The 18614-nt window shown below is 39.3% G+C and overlaps 1 protein-coding gene across 3 annotated transcripts in view; it reads right to left on the reverse strand.

Annotated features, from left to right (window-relative positions):
- The window catches only part of KIAA0391 (KIAA0391 ortholog), a 47026-nt gene that overhangs the window by 13906 nt on the left and 14506 nt on the right, over positions 1 to 18614 (reverse strand). For all 3 annotated transcript variants that reach the window (XM_014942043.1, XM_014942044.1, XM_014942042.1), the window contains exon 5: positions 15076 to 15183. In XM_014942043.1, the coding sequence (XP_014797529.1) occupies positions 15076 to 15183 (108 nt within the window). The remainder of the gene's footprint in view (positions 1 to 15075; positions 15184 to 18614) is intronic.

Here is an 18614-nt window from a genome sequence, read left to right on the forward strand (position 1 = left end):
ACTTTTATCTCTCTTCTTACTCATCTTCTTTCTTGCAACAAAAAATAAATACGAAGATCTTGCAATACATATAGTGCATCTTACATGTTGGGTTTTTTTATCCAGACCTTTCCTGAGCACTTACTGTTTTGTACCAAAGCCTGGAGATTTGCAAAGTATTAAAAAGAGTTATCAGTATCCACACTCCACACCAAGGGGATGAGCTAGGTGATCCTGTCTGTCCGTGGTTATACAAGAGTAGGAAAATAAATACATAAAAGCTGAAAGGACATGAAGTGTTATCTGTGTATTTTCACATATCAATACTATCCTTTGTTCTCATCCTTAAATTCTTTCTGCCCACACTGCTGGATCTTCAATAGTATTTTCCTACTGATCACTACACATTGCTTCATTGCACCAAATACTGTGTACATCATCTTTATTTTTGTGAGGAAGCAAGCTACATAAAAATGAAAAGGTAGGAGGTTTTACTTATTTTTGTATAGGCTTCAGAAGTGAAACTTCACCTATTAGAACCACTGACTGTAAATGGAATAATGGTCCCAGCTGCAGTCACAGCTTCAGGGGTCTGCCATCTTCCACTGTAAATCCAATCTTTGCCATTGCATTGGTACTCTCACATTTCCACTATTGGTGTAGCAGCTGTATACAACAACTTAAGGCATTAAGAGAGTTTCTTTTATCATTTCTCATTTTAGAAGGAATGTAAAAAGCTAGCTATTAGAAAGGAACAGTTGAGAACTAAATGCAGCTGTGCCAGCATTAGATTTTCAGTGTGGGTCAGAAAGTTATGTTAAAGTACTGAAAATGTACAATGTGAGCAGGATCTCTGGGTGGTGATGGGGTGTTATGAAAATGAAAGCACGAGCTTGACTGATCCTTTCCATAGATAGGAAATAACTTGGTGCGGGACTGAAATCGGCTTTGTCAGACTGAAACCGTCAGTTTAAAAGATACGAGTGCTTTAGCTCTCCCCGCTGTCCTATGCAGATGTCGGCACGGCGTCACTGACCTAGTCTGATGTTAAAGTGTTTTCCCCCTCTCCCATCTGTGGTTCAAAAAGTCCCACACGGTACTTTTATTCTTTGAGGAAACCTGCTGCAGCAGCTGGGGAGATCACTGTTACAGAAGGCACAGGCATAATGCTGTTCAAGGCACATTAAATCTATGCTCCTGCAGTGACATCCTGTTTTAATAACCCTGATAGTTCCACAAAAACTTTAAAATAAAGGCTATTTCTACACTCATGGGTCAACAGGGTTATTATCCAGGTAGAATGATACGACAACCAAGGACACTCAGCAGTAAACTGATTGCTTGTAGTCAAAAAAAAGAACTGGACTACAACATGCAGCAAACATTTGTAACACAATTTTCACACTGCTTTTCTTCTGTTTCTCATTAGTACTATTTTCCAGTTGCCTGCTACAGATTACTATTCGGAGATAAAGAGGTTAACTTCAAAAACAATTATTCCAATAAGAACAATTTTACAGTTCTTAACACTAATAACTACAATAACAAACACTGCTCAAGCGAGTGCTGATTTCTCTTTAAAGGTCAGAAAGATGAAAAATTTGTTTGATATGAAAGAGAACATATAAAATGTTCTTCTTTAACAGGACAAAAATCATCAGAAGCAAACTAAACCACCAAGGTCTGAGGAGGAGGAGCAACTGTGTAGTCAGTCAGGCCCAGCTACCCTGGGTAGACCATGCACCAGGGCTTTCAGCAAGGAGGGACCAAAGAAGGAATCTGTTTAACACTGGTAAGAGCATAACTGGGATTTACCAGGCTGGAGAAAATTTAGGGGACTTTCATACAGACCAGTACACCTTGCACTGCCAGTCCCATGAGGCAGAGGTTCAACTGTCTCATTTGGATCACAGCTGCACACCCTGGTAAGTAACATACTGTTCCTGCAAAACCAGCAAAAATGTGATGCAGAGTGTATCACAAATGACTGTAAACTATGGATCAGCATTATTTTTCTTAACACAGTCATTAACTTTGCTTGTGCATCACTGCAGACTCATGCCATTTAGCTACTAGTAACACTGCAGGCAATATCTATGCCCGAGATCCTAGGCAGTGAAGGTCTGAGAGCCCCCCACAACAGCTATAATTCACAAGATCTAATTTACTTCAATGCTTTTAATATAAGTTTGTTGATAACAACCTGCAATACTCAATAGCTGGACACTGGGCAGACAACTGTCTAAAGTATTTTTCTTGAACTCAGGAGATAAGATACAGCAATTTGACAAACAGATAATATTGTCAGCTCCTACAAATTAATTATGGATGATATTTGGCATTTGTCTGAAAGCTCCACCTCCTGGGAACAAACAGTTATAAGAAAATCTTTGTCTAGTTAGCCATTTTTTGCCCCTGTAGTCAAGAGAAATAAGCTTGAGAATATGAAAATATGACCACCAGAATGGCTTGGACAACAGAAGCCAAACAAGAAACACCTGCTCCCTATTTCATTAAAGGATCTATTTTTTTAAAGCAAATTTTGGTTTGGGGACTCAGCATTATGGTTTCCAGGTATCTGCACAAGACTATACCAGCCAGCACATTTGAGGAATTCTGTTGCATCTCTCCCTCCTTTGTCCATCTCCATGGAAAGAATGCAGATACCCACCTAACCCAATAGTAGTGCTCAAGTGCAATAGAGAGCTACAGTTTCAGAAGTATTTAGTTTACCAAATTTATCGTAGAGGTAAGGGCTAAAACTCTGTGTTGTACTACTGGTTATGTTACCTAGGCCGGCAGAGTGAACGGGCTTGTGGAAATGAGAGTGAGTGGGATGAGACAAAAGAAATCCCTAACCTATAGCATTTGTATTTCTGAAAGTCCATTTGGGGATGCCCATTCAGTGGAAAGTTAGAGCTTTTCACTCTGCAAGGCATGAAACTATGAAGATACATACATTTCAATGAGAAGTGAAAATGTCAGAAGCTTTCAATGCTTTTATTTAAGTCACTTCCTTTAACTATTGAGACTTAGGGTCATCATACATAAATGGATTTAGACAGTACAGAGCAATGCTTTACAGGGATATCACCTCAATGACTTCAGTTGCTAAAAGCAGTGCAATGACATTAACATTATACAAGCCCAGGATAACTACTCCCAGTAAGGAGCAGGGTAAATCAACATCACTAAGACTGACTGGTTCTGCTCTATGACTACCTGCTTGCAACCCTGCAACTACTACTTCATTTTATTTACTCAAATGTGTGGCAAGTAAGGGCTGTGGTGGAAGAAAATTCCAATCAATCAATAAATCAGGTAGTAGCAGAGGTAGTATCCAAGGAATACCTGTCTTCCACTGCGCTTTCCTCAAACGTGCACTGAATGTAGCAGCTCAAATTCCAATGAACCACAGCTCTAACAAGCACCTGCGTCATATTTCTACTTTTTTTTCTCCAGTGTATAGTGTAAGTACTACCTAGTTTACCCAAATATCACACAAATAGGAAATAAACAAAGAGAGAAGGCATCAGCGAGGTTGATCTTCCCACACTGGTATAGCATCTAAGTCAGGAAACGGCTCCACAGAACCCGTGGAACTGAACTGGCTTTTAACTTCTGTTAGAGAGCTTATGGCACACAATGACACAGCTTGCTCATGGAACCTTGTCAACCTGACTTCTTAAAAGCTCGAGACTCAAAAACGTTCAAAATATTAGAGGCTGAAGAAGTATTACTGCCAACTCACTGCTTCCTTTTTGGTGACCATAGAAGCAAGCAGGTAAAAGGATGAAACGCTGGACAATGATGAGGACAGACATAAGCATCATTAATATTTCCAGATTTACATAAAAAGTAAGTAGATATTGTCACTATGACAGAAGCACAGGTCCAATTTTAACAGTCACTACAGGAAATATTGTGCAAGGACAGGACAATGCAGCAGCTGGATGGCAGAAATCATTTGGAAAAAATTAGACAGAAGTATGAGTTAGTACCTCATAAAATTGTTTGGAAAATAGAGTATATAATGTTTACATAATGTTGACAACCTGTTTAGCTTCTGACTCACCGGGCTCATTATAACATCAATGCATGTTTCCAGCTAGAACTGTGAAATGAACTATTCGGATCATTAAAGAACTGACTGCTGAATAATCAGGAAGAAGCAGCATCACAACCTAGTATCTCCTGGTGGAAAGGAAAAAAGCAGTAGATACTTGTAAAGATTAGTATGAAATATGTAAATTATTTGAAACAGAGAATTTCTTAAGAAGAGGAAGGTTTCCTAACAATGAGACCTGGCAGTAAGTACAATGCCAGAGATTAAGCATTCAAAGTGTTTTAAAAGGTAAATTTTTTTGGATAATATTTAGGAAGTAATATTTATAGAACAGAGAATATGAATGTTTATTTCATGGAGATGCACATAAAAAGGGGAACTCTAACACAAATGATGCTTTATAAAGTTATTTCTTCATCTAATGTTTTTCAATGACTAATTTTTAAGATCCTGAGGTAGGCATCTTTCTTGGAGGACGGGGAGTGAAGATTTCTGTTGTGTAATAGTACCATGGCTACTAACAAGTAAATATATATCTACAGATTTACATTTGCAGTTCATTCTCTATCTTTTAGAAAAATACAAGCCAGAAGATCCACAAAGTTGTAAAGTCATGTTAGCAAGGGGATATCAGGTGAAGAAGCAATTAAGGAAAAGCGTTGAAAGAGTTTCTGCGAGTATCAAAGAAAGTTCTCTTGCTTTACACACGGAGACAGGGATGACCTTAACACAAGGCTGAGCTCTGCAGCAGTAAGCCATTCACCTGCTACACTATTTTGACGCATATATGAGGTGACCCAGCAGATCAGGAGATCACGCAACTCAGGACCTCCTCTGCAGTTTATTTCAGCTTGGGTCACCTTGCTACAACTTTTCTCCTAGCAGTCCCAAAAATCCCTGTTATTTCCCAGAGTTCATTCTGTATGCCAGAGGAAGAACCCATGTAGATTAGCATTGCCTGTGCTAGAAATCAGCCTGTGGATTGTTGGGTTTTTTTCCCTGAAAATCTGATGGACAGCAGCAGCAAAGGTAGCCATAGCTCCCTTACTGTTCTCAGTACTGGTATTCTTACTACATCACTCCTGTTCTCACATGATACCAAGCAAAAAAGCCACTTACAAGTCCCAGCATGTACAGTAATAGCTTAGTTACATTTTGTATGGATAGATCAGGTCTGATTATAACCATTAATAGACATGCTTACAAGCCTTCTAGGCATTTCACATTTTCTATTATTCCAGACCGTGTTTCAATTGCATTGGTGCTGGTGAGTTCGATAAATGATGCCAAATCACTGTTCCTTGTTCCTGCTTTCTCTGTTGCCATGTTGTAATTTAACCACAGCAGAGACACCACACACCATCCACGGGAGACTGCGACGGATTGCTGCAATGGCACACACAAACTCCCAAACCTTTCTGAGGTGCAATTCATTTTCAAATTCATTTAAAATTTTATATTCATCCTATCTCTTACACTTGAATAAGGAAAAAAAAAAAAGCTTATTAGGAATTTTCATGCTATGACAAATAATAATATATGTCAAAAAATAGTGAAAAATCCACAGGAAACTTTGCCTTGTTAAATTAACTACAGGTAACCTGCAAGACCAGGATACTTCAAACTGAGTTACTCACAATCAAATAGGAAATCAGTCATTACACAATAAAATGCTGGTCTCCTGAGTCCAATTTGAAGGGCTGACTCATTAGCCCAATAGTAGCCCTGATTGTCATCATAACCACCCAGATAAGACAAAGACCCTATCAAGAAAGGAACACAGTTTAAAATGAAAAAGAAACAAAAATCTGCATGACACCTATCTTCACAGTTGTATGCAATTTTTATTCCAGATAATTTATAAAATAATATATGCTAGTTACTTCAGAAGATCTGTAAAATGGCAAGTTAGCCATTTTCATAGTAAACGTTTTCATAGTAAACGTTTGATGCAAAAGGTCATCTGGAATGGGCAACGGTATTTTGGGTAAGAATTAAGAGTTCTTACAATTTTTCCAAAGTTCAGTTTGAAATAGGAATTATTGTGAATTGCTTTTAAGCAAGCATACTGCCAGTGTTATCGTACTCCCAGCACACAATTTTAATTCTGGTGAAACTGGTCTCCTAGATTCAAATAGGAGTTCCTATTTCCATGTGTGAGACAACATGAAACAATCATAAAGAGATTTAGATTAAAAGCTGTAGACAATTGTACTTGACTTTCTATGAGTCTAAGATTAAAAAAAATAAAACTATTTTAACTTTGGTTTTAAACTTCACTGCAGGTTATAATGATTTTATAACCTCAATTTAAATATATTTAATTACCTATATATATATGTCTCTTCCACTCTTGCTCTAGAAGTAGAACACAACTACAGAAAAAACAAAAACGCAATGTAGTGGATTGCTGGTCATTAATCAGCACATCAATATACTGAAATCCCTGGGAATAATCTACTGTCAAAAAAAAATTAGGCTTTCATAACTTCATAAGTAAATTCAAATGCAGTTTAGGCTTTTGTTTCATTGTACCATTTCTCCTTCAGATAACACAGCTTCCAAATATGTTTTCTTTCCTACTTTTACTAAAAATAGCATATCAGATGTGAAAGCCAAGTGTGAACCAAAAATTGATTGTTTTTCAAAATATATAAATAAATCCAGATGTACATGAATGAATGCAATCATCGTTCTGAGGATTTTACCTACAATACTAAAAATCAGCATTTCTCAGGCTCAAATCAAATATTTATTCTTACACAGAATTGGCCTATAGTAACCTAATCTTCACATTTTCTGGCCTGTTTTCCGTATCTATAGTCTCTCACTATTATGGAGACTTTCCACACAAGAATCAGTTCTAAAGAAGCACCTCAGCTCCCTAAAGACCGGGTTTCTGATTTGGAGGCCCAGCATGTCTCTCATTGCCACACTGGTAACAGTTCCAGGATTAGGTGAATCAGTCAGGTTGCCCAAAGAAAAATAATCTTGTTGTTTCTAAGGGAGAAGTGAAAACAGCAAGACTGAAACTCATCCAGCCTAGAAGATACCTTCATTTGAGTTCATCACCCAGATTTTAGCAGGACTTCTCTACAACATACAACAAACAACCTGTTGCTACAGTTACCAAGTTCACTGGGAGATGAATCATCAAGGCACGTTCGTTCTGCTCTGCTGACTTTCGAGCTTATATTCCAAGTGATTAGAACAATTCTTGTTATGAAAGATATGATGCAATTCCCCCTCATAAAAAAAAGGAGTGCTTGGGTGCTCCTGTACTTACCTTAACTTTTGATTTCCTGATATTGCCAAAGGTGGAAATTATAAATACCAGACAGAAAACGATAGAGATCGTTAATTTTATCACATGGTTTATATTCAGTTTTACAGCCAGCAGCTGAGGTTGCAAATACTGAGGGGAGGCAACACCAGGGAGTATCTGACTTTGGGAGAAAACAACAGGGAGAAGTTGTCAAAATGCCCCATAGTCAGATTTTTTTAACCCACTCAGTTTGTGCTGCTCTATTCTCCTCAGCAGGAAATGCAAAATCAGACTGGAAACCTCTGACAGGACAAACAGCTGCTTACAGTCGACTTTTGAGGCATTTAGTCAGGGAATCCTGCTGGCCTCCCCCCATTTCACAATGTTGGCAAGTTAAAAGTGTTGCGAAAGTTTCCCTGTGTTCACAGGTAGCCAGTCTGACTTGGTACTTTCTTTCTTAAGAAGTCCTGTCTACCTCCTGCTCTCTCCTCCCAGAGCTGCAGAAGCAGCCAAGGATGTTGGAGCGTACCCCTATGGGAAGAGCCAAACCTGGTGGCTCAAGGTCAACCTGTGTTGCCTCAGTGGAAACATTCGTGCCCACCACTCACAGGAGCACTTCTGGAACCTGTGACACGCTCATGTCCAATCCACCTTCACCTACCATGTACTGGTACACAAAGCTGAATATATTGAATGCCTTTTTATTTCTCTTTTAGCCACAAATAGAAACCGTCAGGTTTCAGAAGAACTGCAAGGAGAGAAGGAATGACTTGCAGGCCCAGCCCTTCCCCAAGGTTTCACAGGCAAACAATCTAGTCTCCTTCACCTCTCCTGAGCAGCTTAACAGTCTTGCTTTTCTGGGTCTGGTGACCAAAATTTTTGAGCTTGATCTATTCTATTTTAGGATGGCCTCAATATAGGAGGGGAGGGAGAAGATTTCAGCATATCAGTATCAATCTCTTATATGTGGCTTCAGAGAAGAACTTGACTCGGTCCACCTGCTTAGATATTCAAGGAACCCCAGAAATTAACTGATAAGACATGAATGCAATGCTGAATGTTCCAGTCACATATCTCTAACACTAAAAATAGGTGAAGTTTCAAGGGTATCCCTTGAAAGGGTTTTCTTTTCTAAGATCATCTTACACAGTGAAAATACCAAATATTTTCATCTTTACGATTTGTGCAATACTTAAAGGAAATGAAAGTACAGGTCTAAAGAATGAAACACATGTTGCAAAGACAGAAATCTCTCCAACCTTGAGCAATAGAGAGCAAATGTTTCATTACAGTGGAAATGCAAACTTGGACTACCATTAGAAGGCAGAAAAAAAAAAGAAAAAAAAGAGATGGAAAATGCTGGGAGCAAATGCACAAACACATGTTTGACTGCTTTCGTGAGTGGTAAGACAAGAGCTGGTGGGAGGAAGAATTGATGAACTGTCACAGTATGACAAATAAGACCTCTGTTGGATGTATTGATTCTGAAGAGAGAATGACTCATGGATCTACTTAATTCTTGCTTCATTTACAGACAGTAAAGCACTTGAACAAATCACAGATGCTGCCAAAATAGTCAAAGAAAAAAAAATTCATTTCCATGCATGACTTTTTTGGGGTCAAATTTATTAATAACTGCTTGTTGTGCAAGACAGCTCATACACTAACTAGAGCTTATACTTTGTATCAATTATCACTGTCTCATTAATTGTGCAGTTGATCTCTCATATGCATGTTGCACAGTTAAGACAGACTTGAAGACTGGGAAAAATCAGCAAATAAAAAGCTGAGCATATTTGTATGTGTATTTGTCAACTACGTATGTAATTGACACACCTGTCAATTTCTTTGTATGTTTTGTGGCCTTAAGGTAATTTTTAGTAAATGGGACTCAAGAGAGAAAGTTTTACTTACTGTTTTACCCAAACTCTACGAGCTCCAATACCTTTTTTCCTCTTTTTTCATCATAGAGGATTTACAGGCACAAGAGAAAAGATTTCAAAGAAACAAAATTATGCTTCAAAATTTATTTGGATCACTAACCCAAGAGAATGAAGGTACCTTGTTTGGGGTTTCCTCCCCCTCTTTTTAAACTTCATTTGAAGAGTTATTGGTTTTGTCTTGATATTTGGAAAATGAGCATTGAAAATGTGAATAAAGTGCATACCAGAACAATGGTTCTGAAGTGAATTTACAAAGCATAATTAATCAAGGTTCTTCAATTATATGACCACAATTGGACTTTTTTCAAAAATTAGACAAAATCGTTCACCATTTTCCTGTAGGCTAGTATTCCACATCCTGGTTTTCTCCTCTACCCCAATGAAACCTTTTTCGCACTCACTCCTACCCAGCTTTCCCTTCGAGGCTGCAGCCTCTTCCTACCCACTCTTTTCCATACTGCTAAAGTAGGCAGGGAGTCCAGGAATGACTACTACAGAACCGCTAGAATAACTAAAATTGTAATATTAGTTTTAAACTTCGAATCCTTTTGATAAATATAATTTTTAAAATATTTAACATACACAAAACCGAAATGCAAAATCTGTTCGTACGTTATTACTATGCTACTTGCAACTACACCATTCATTTAGTCAAAGAGCCCTTCTCCAATCCAGAGGGCAGCCTCCACTCAACAAGCCTCCTGCTTTTCCCCTGGAAGAGACAAGAAATAGGCACAAGGCATGTCCTATCCCCTCTGCCTGTCCCAGAGCACCCCAACAACAGCAGTCACAGCCCGTGAGAGGTGCAGGAGATCAGGTCTGGTGGCTTTGGTGGCAGAAGCTGCTGCAGGCGGGAGGTGTGGCAGGGGTGGCATGTCATGGGATGAGATGGGAACAGCAAGGATCTGTCTTCATCAGCTGTTGAAAAGGCCCACTGCAATTTACATGGGAATTGTATGAACTTACGCAGTCCATATATAGAAATGCTGATTGTTTGGGAGCAACCACTTTGAACCATATGCCAACAGCAAAAACTTCTTTTGTGCGTTGTCAGCCTTAAGGAACTCAATCTGGAACCATTTTACCAATCTTTTAGATGTCTGAGTTTCATATAGAGATTACAGAGGGTAAAGGTAGGGCAGAGCTGACCCCAACTGCCAAACTGTTTGAAGAAGGGAACTGTGAGCTAGCTTTGATCCAACACACATTTGTAATCCATATTCAGTTACGTCTAACACCAGATGGGCACAGCTGAAAAAGGAGCTGGCTGCATACCTCATTTACAATATACCCATCCTGACGTAAATTAAAAATAGCGAAATACTCTTTAAATTGCATTTGCTGATTGTGCTCCTGCTCCCCACCCTTGCCACATCCTCCCCCCCTCCAGGCCTTTACAGTCCATGGGTGGCTGGAGCACAGCTCATCCTAGTTCCTTCACTCCCCTCCCACCAGCAAAGCAAGATGCTCCAGAGCCCAGAATCCTGCTTGCGCTTGGATTCCCCCTCACTTCCAAAGAATACTTCTACAGAAAATTGTGATAAACAGGAAAAATGCAGTTAAAAATCACGTAACAGTTTGTGTTAATAAGAAAACTGGACAACTAGTGTGTGGAAATTCCCTCTCTTGACCTTTACAAGGTGAAAGGTGGGGACACTTACAGCAGCAGAGGACAGGGAATACCAAATGTCATCGGGTTGGCTAAGGATTTATGTAAGTAGAGAGATGTGGAGGAAAACATTAACCCAACGTCATGATACAGCCTGAACCAACTTTGCTTGGTTAAACTGCAAGGATATCTCAGTTTATAAACTACCATATCTGCAGTACAAACAGTGACTGACTCATCAAGGCGAATACACATCAAGTACAGCCTTCAACACCAGCATAATGCACAAAACACTGGAAAAGACAAGACTGAATGATTTTTGACTTTATGGGAGTTTGTTTCTATTGTCTGGATTATATAGCAAAAATAATTTCCCTTCCATAATATCTTTTAATTACGGGCCAACTTTCATGTCTAATTTAAAATGCTGCAGTAAGGAAGCAAAGGGTTGGAAAGAGGTGCTGGCTGATGTCCAGTGCTGTAGTTTTACAGTCACCGTGTGTGCAGTGACTCCAAAACAGATGCACCATTCCCTAGCCCTCAAAAATCTTTCTTCCCACCCTTACACCACCTCCTCTTACTGTCAGTAATTGATGCAGCCACGTAGTGATTTTTACCAGGAAACAGACCAAGTATAAAATCAACCTGGAAAAAGGGGGATTGTAATTGCAAACCGAGTGTGTCATATACTAGAGAAATTACCACAGAATATTCCTGTAAATCTGCCAAGTCAATAATATTCATGATGATCTGCTAAGTAAGTGCTGGCTGTGAGGACTGGAGCTGCCTGGGGCTACTGGAAGTCACATATCTAGTTTTCCAGAATGTCAGAACACTTCAGGGAGTAAATGAGTAAAAATCATTCAACTTTTGCTTTTTTTGCTTCCCTTCTCATGTCTTAAGGTACTTGTGCCTTGTGCACAGAACCCAACCCTTTCCCAAGATGCCTACGAAAAGCCTAAATGAAATTACAAGTGTTAAGATGTTTGAAAAAGACAAGAATATTTTATCAACGTTTTCTTATTTTAACCATATGACTAAGAACTACTTAGAGTTGAACATTAGCAAAACAGTTACAGTTCTTAAAGCAAAATCAAAAAGTGGAACAGTATTTTTTGTTAAATTTAAGTAAAGACTAGAATGCATTTAAATTACCATATTATTGTCACATAAATCTTCGGCCTTCTCCTGTGTTTAACAATGCCCCTTATTTTGCTATTCTCTCTAAAGCACATAAGGAACATGGTCCAAAAAACCTAACAATTTGCACATAGTAACACTTATAGTGAGTTATAAATGGAGAACAACAAGCTCATTTCTCTTTCAACCATCCCTGCATTCTACCATACACCTGACCAGAAAAATTTATAAAGCAATGTCCTGGCTTGGTCTAACAGCTGCAGTGACGAATCCTTGACAAGAGTATAGACTGACTCACGTCTGGAGACTTAAAATAATTTAGCTTTTTGACAAGTAAACATGGGTTGGGCAGCTTTTAACACAGGTCCTTGGAAGTAGTGCTCCTTTATTTTTCTCTCTCAAGTCAAACAGCAGAGGTCACTAAGGAGTCACAGCATGTCCCTCTTCTTCAAGATGGGCCACTCATGCTGTCCTAGCCAGCCAGCTCCACCTCAGCCGCCTTCACCCTTAGCTTTTTTCCATCCTTTGTGCTCTGCCACCATTGCTCCTCTCCATCCTCTCAGTTCTGCACTGTGCTTCCCTCAAGAGTTTAACCAGGCAGAGGGAATGCCCCAGACCTGACACTCAGTGTTTTCCATTTGGTGGTCTCTGCCACGAGGAGAGAGGCCTCCAAAAGAGGATGTTTTGTGGCAGAGTCAGTCCTCAATACAGCCCTCGGAGAGGTTGGCACTCACAGACCAGGGACTGCTCGGCAGCAACACCAGTAACCAGGAAATCAACACGCACAGAGATTCCTGTGCCATTCCCTTCCCTCACGTGGAAGAAAAGTTTGGAGACAGAAGAAAGGATTGCTCTACTTTGCGGGTTTGGGTGGGGTTTTTTTTACTAGTTTTTAGTAGTCTTGAAAAAGAGAGTAAGAAAACAAGAATACATGGTTCTTGTCAGAGTATCCAAAATAAGAGCAAAACCAGTCCTCTCCTGACATGTCACAACACGGGAATTCAGAGCCATCAAGAAAGAAAACGGGATTCACTGGCATCCAGCCTGATCTCGCATTTAAACAATGTTTGCAGTTGGAAAGAAAAAAAGTTAATCCTGTAATAGTGTGTAAAGACATCTATCATAAAAAAATTATTTAAAACCATCTCAATGAATAGAGAGGTTCAATACAGGAAAAAGGCCTGAGTAGTTCATAAGAAGAGTATTACTTTTGAGCAGTGAAGGAGCTATTTTGTTGCTTAAGAGTGCAAATAGACACTTCCCATACCAAAAAAGGGCCAGTGAATATCTACAGGTAATAAGGCAGGAGTAATGGGCATGTCCATCCTATCTCATGTAATGACTACGCACTCTCAAAAACAAGATCCAGGTAACAGGAGCAGCAAAAGACTAGCTGGAGAAAGCTCCAGTGATTAACATTTTTTGTATGTGACAAAATGAAGTGATAATTAGCAGCAACTAATCTCATACAATAAGTAAATTTTAGCTTAGAGAATCTTACTCTGGAGGTAAGATGGGGTGAGCCCAAGTTACTGTTTAGTTGTGTAGAAGGAAATGCATATCTTCCTAAAAATCCTCCCAACCTGTAAATACCCGGGATTCAAGAGAGATATGATTTGTATCTACATGGAACAACCTAAATGGAAAGCTGATGCCTCCATATGGTCCTTCTGAAGCTCCCTGGCATTGTGGATCCCAAAGTACTTCCAGGACAGCAGAAGCTAAGGAGGAACTCAAAGGCAGTTTATGCTGTTCAAAAATGTAATACCTCATAGAGATTATCCTATATAAATTATCCTATATAAATACCAGCAGTATACTGCAAAACCAGGCTGGCTCTTTTCGTCATTACTTCCAGCTTTCATAGAACATTCAGGATCCTGTTGAGAGTTCCCCCACTGGGACAGGCATGCACTGAGGAAGGAAGTTCACTTCTCTTCTCCTTTGGCAGCATAGATCTGTCCCTCTAAGCCTTAATACATTGTGGCACTACATGCTGCCTGGGATTCTTCTCAGATAATCAACACTTCCTCTCTGATCCCATGCAAAGATCTTGTAAACTTCCTTTTCTATTCTCATAGTAAGGAAAGTACCCTCTTTGTGAGCCAGTATCTCGTGAAACTTCATTGCAGCTCTCAAACAAACATCTTTCAGCAAGTTTACCTAACCTCCCTAGCTCAGCTGCTTTTATCTACATATATGAAAGCATATCCTGCTTCTTAAGAAAAGTTTTAAAGTAGTTCTTAGAACAGAAACTTATTTTTTGTAATTACTAGAAGTAAATTACTTCCTTCATTATAAGGCTCATTTATAACCTAGTTTTAATTTCAAGAGCATGAAAATTTAAATTCTGGCTTTGGAATACATGTGAGCAGCTACTTTATTATTCCTAATTTAAAGTAAATACTTGATTGACACAAAAAAAAAAACCCCAAACCTTAAGCCATTTCTTAGTGAAATGCTAAAGGGGAGTGCCAAGAATTCTCAAAAATAGGTATCGGTAAAAAAAAGCAGGATTATTCTTCTAAAAATCACCAAGTGGAAAGAATTGAAGCCAGTTTGAGCTTACCTTGTAAGAGCAGGACTCAAATGCTTAAGGCAATAGGAAGTGAAATAAAGTTTAAACTTGTACAGGATGAGGTTTGAACTGAGTAAGAGGTTATTTTAAGAACAACTCTTACCAGCATAACTATATTAGACTAAATTTTCTATATGGTAGATTTACTCGGTTCCCCCAAATCCCCATAATTATGAAAACATACACACGCACACAATGTATGTCTTAATAATGTTATTATCAATAACATTGATAATACGTAACTATGAGCATTGCATATGTGGGGAAATTTAGGTATGATTTTTTATAGCTAATACAGTCAAATATGTAAGAAGAACCATCTTCACACTGATTTTGTTTGTGAAGTCTAAATAATGCTTTGAACTTCATTATAACATGTGCTACAAAAATGTTTGATCAGTTTCTCAAGAGGAAAAGTAATAATGAGGCACTAATTGTTTTACAATCAGCCTAAGCATACACAAAACTCTTAATGAATATTTAACCAGCACTTACATTTTCACACTGCAGCCTTCTGGGTTTTATGTGGGAAACATTGAGTCCATCAATAACAATATCAAACGGAAGTCGATTTTCCACAAATGTTTGAAAGGCCTCAAATTCCTGAAATAAATAAATGAACAAGCAGGGGGGAAGAATATGTTGAGTTTAACAGAAACAGATTTAATTCAGTTTTTATTAAGAAAAGAAACAAAGAGAAACAAAGCCTAAATCTTCCACTTTTCCTTCGTTGGCTACATTTCACATCTTTACTTACATATTTGCTAAAACAACCACCAAAAAAAATATCTGTAAAAGCCAGAAATGCTACAGTGGATACTTCCAGTGTAATTTAAAATTAGATTACCACTGAAAACCAAAACTTTACAGTCATCCAGGTTTTCAAAATTATAATGTAAACTGTACACTTTTATAAAGATACATGCTATAGTCATTGCAACGCAACAGCTGCAAGACAAAGCAACTTTACACACCAGACTATGACACTATCACTAAATCTTACATTTCCAAATGTAAAATAAGCATTATATTTAGTTTCCCTGTAAGAATTCTGGAATCTCTGAATGCCAGTCTTTGGATAACAGAACTATATTTAAATAAACACTAATTTATAAACATAGCCCTCCATTTGTGAGAAATAGACAGCTTTAAAGCTAGCAAAACAATGAACTTTATTACTAGGTCAGAAATGCAGTGATTGAGCAAACCAGCAGCATCTATCCAGTTTTTCCAACAGAAGGAAAACCACAATCGCTTTAGGCTTGAAACTCCCATAGGAGGAGGACAGAATACTAAGTAATAATAAAATCTTCAGGAATACCCCCTTTGATTTTTGAGGAAAGATTTAGTGCTTTTAGCAGAGTCTTGCATTAGATTTCTCCTTGTTGCTTCTGCCTGTTCTGACCCTAATCCATCCTGGTGGGCAGTGAACTGGTTTCATAAATGACCTTTCTAGTAACAGGTAAGACTTATTTATCAGGTAACAGAGGTTTCACAGTCCAAGGCTATAAATGAACTTTCACAGAAACTCAAAACAATTGCAAATTCCATGCTTTCTGCTCAAAATTCAAGATGCATTTTTCTAATCTTGCCTTCTCCCATGTTGCCATATAACAATATATAAGCCTAAAGAAAAAAACATCCTCTCAGCACCCAAACAAAACCCTATACAGCATATTCAGTTCTTCCTTGGAGAAAGGAATGAAAGAAAGAATGTATTTGTCCGGTAAATACATTGCTATTAGGCAGTAACAAATGATCGCCAACTTCAAATTTAGTCAGAGTGTTTATGACAATGACAGGGACACCAAGACACAGAAAGGAAGTCACAAAAACGAAAAACAAATGCAAAACCAAGCAACAAGGACTCCTGACTTCTGGGCTTATGCCATCCAGTGGACTTCCCTGTGGCTCAAAATCAGAGAAGCCATCACTGTAATACTGGATGGCTGTCTAAAATGTGGGAAAGATATATAAAAAAGGAAAACACACACAGACCAAATGAAGGTAAAATTGGAGAGTTTTGAGAGAAAGATGATTGAAAATGGAAGAGAAAAAGGAAGTGGAAGCAGATGAAAATGCATAGTAAACAATCCAATAGAGTGTTATTTTCCTAATGCCAACAAATGCCAACGCTATTTGAACTAACATGGTTACAGTCAAGTAGACATTCTTACAATGGACACGTAATCTTGTCTTCAAGGGCTCTGTTCAATACAAAACAAACACTTCATGGAGAATTTTTAAAGTGTTATTTTATTTCAAGTGACAATAGTTTTAGAGCAGTTCCTGAAGGGATGGGTTTTCCCTGATGGGCAGAGTAGAGTATTTTGTCAAGGGAACACTTCACCATGAGTTGGGGGAGCAGCTGTCCAATGGGTCAGTGCTCCCCTCTGCCCACTCTTTGCTTGGCTTCCTCTCCCAGCAGGAAAGATGGAGCAGAAGTTGCCAGGAGGGGTCCTGCTGAGAGGCTCCAGGATTGGCTCAGCACCTCTCAGAAGCTAGCTCTTGGCTCTCTGGGTTTTACTTTTGGAGCTGTGGTGAAGCTGCAGCCTTTTCAGTGTCACCTTTCCCAGCTATCTCTTCCTGGCCACATCTCCCACTCCTTTCTCAAAAGGTGCCTGACAGCACGTCTCTCCCACACTCTCATATCTGCTCAATTGTTTTGCCACACTACCAGTAAACTGTCTGCAATGCAGTAGGGAGAGAAGGTTTGCTGCCACAGGAGACACTTATCCACACAGGGAGATGAGGAGTTAATAGCACAGTAAGTGCAGAAGACAAATGGCCCAGTTTAATTTATGTCACCAAATACAGAAGACTCCAGTGAAAAGCTTTAGACAGACTGAAATCCCCAAGGATCTGTTCATTTTCTCCTCGCCATCCATATTTCCCCAGCAACACATGAGTGCTCCTTTCCTTTTCCAGAAAAAAAAATACATAAAGAACCACAGAGAAGATGCAGGTCTGCTCCCCTGAGAGATAGTTTTTGAGTCTCCATATTTCCCATCCTCTCTAGACATGGGGAAGAAAAAGGGTGAAGCCTGGAAATAAGTAGCAGGCTACGTCATCCAGATGCAGTACAAAAGGTTATTCAAATGTACACAGACTTACGCTGTAAGAGAGAAAGTATACAATTCAAAGGATGCTGATTTTTCAAAGATTAGGATTTGTCTGGATTTTACTTACAGACACAGTAATAAAGAGATAATTCACCCATGATTCTCTAAAGATATTTCCCTCACTAGCCAACTGTAACAAGAAAGCGAAGATCTTCTTTATAAGCAGTAAGTAGCAGGGCAGAGCTGCAGCCAGGGTCCAGCTGATCAAGAGAACCCAGACACAATCATCATCAATGCAGCACAAGGATGACGTGAAGGTTGGTTGAGGCAAAAAGTGAGCTATTCACAGGGGCCTCCTCTTCCAAACAGAGAATGCAACGTGATTTACATACAGCCCTGTGTATGCCACAGGAACATCTACACGGAAGCTTCTTGCTGGACACGATACGGGCACTTCTGATAAACCCCTGCAACACACCAACACGTAGCGAAGCATCTCTCTCTCAGTAAGAGCACTAAAACAAGCCAAGCAAACCTTACACTTATTTCTAACTTGCTCTGACCGGGTTAAGGGCCATTCTCAAACTCACTTCAGTAGAACTGGCAACTGAAGGGACAAAACTTTAAAAACACACTCAGCATTGCTTAGTGACACAACCCTCTCCATGCTCGGGAGGCAGAGAGAGTGTTGCAATACAGGGAGGCTGTTACCTCAGGGCAGGACATCCTCGGCACCGCAGGGACACCCGTGCCTCCCCGCAGCCACAACGGGCACAGCGCGGCACCCTGCTCACGGGAGGCTCCACTGACATCCTGTTTCATACCACGTACGAAAGAAAAAGGGAATTTTAAAAAACCCACCTGATTTCATCCATTGCCAAGCTGGGAAAATAGGGGAATGCCAACTACGTAACCGTTAGAAATGATTCACCGCACCTTCTACTTAGAAAAATTATCTTTGCAAATGGACAC

This window comes from Calidris pugnax, unplaced genomic scaffold (genome assembly GCF_001431845.1).
Source record: "Calidris pugnax isolate Ruff unplaced genomic scaffold, ASM143184v1 scaffold56, whole genome shotgun sequence".
NCBI classification, from domain to species: Eukaryota; Metazoa; Chordata; class Aves; order Charadriiformes; family Scolopacidae; genus Calidris; species Calidris pugnax.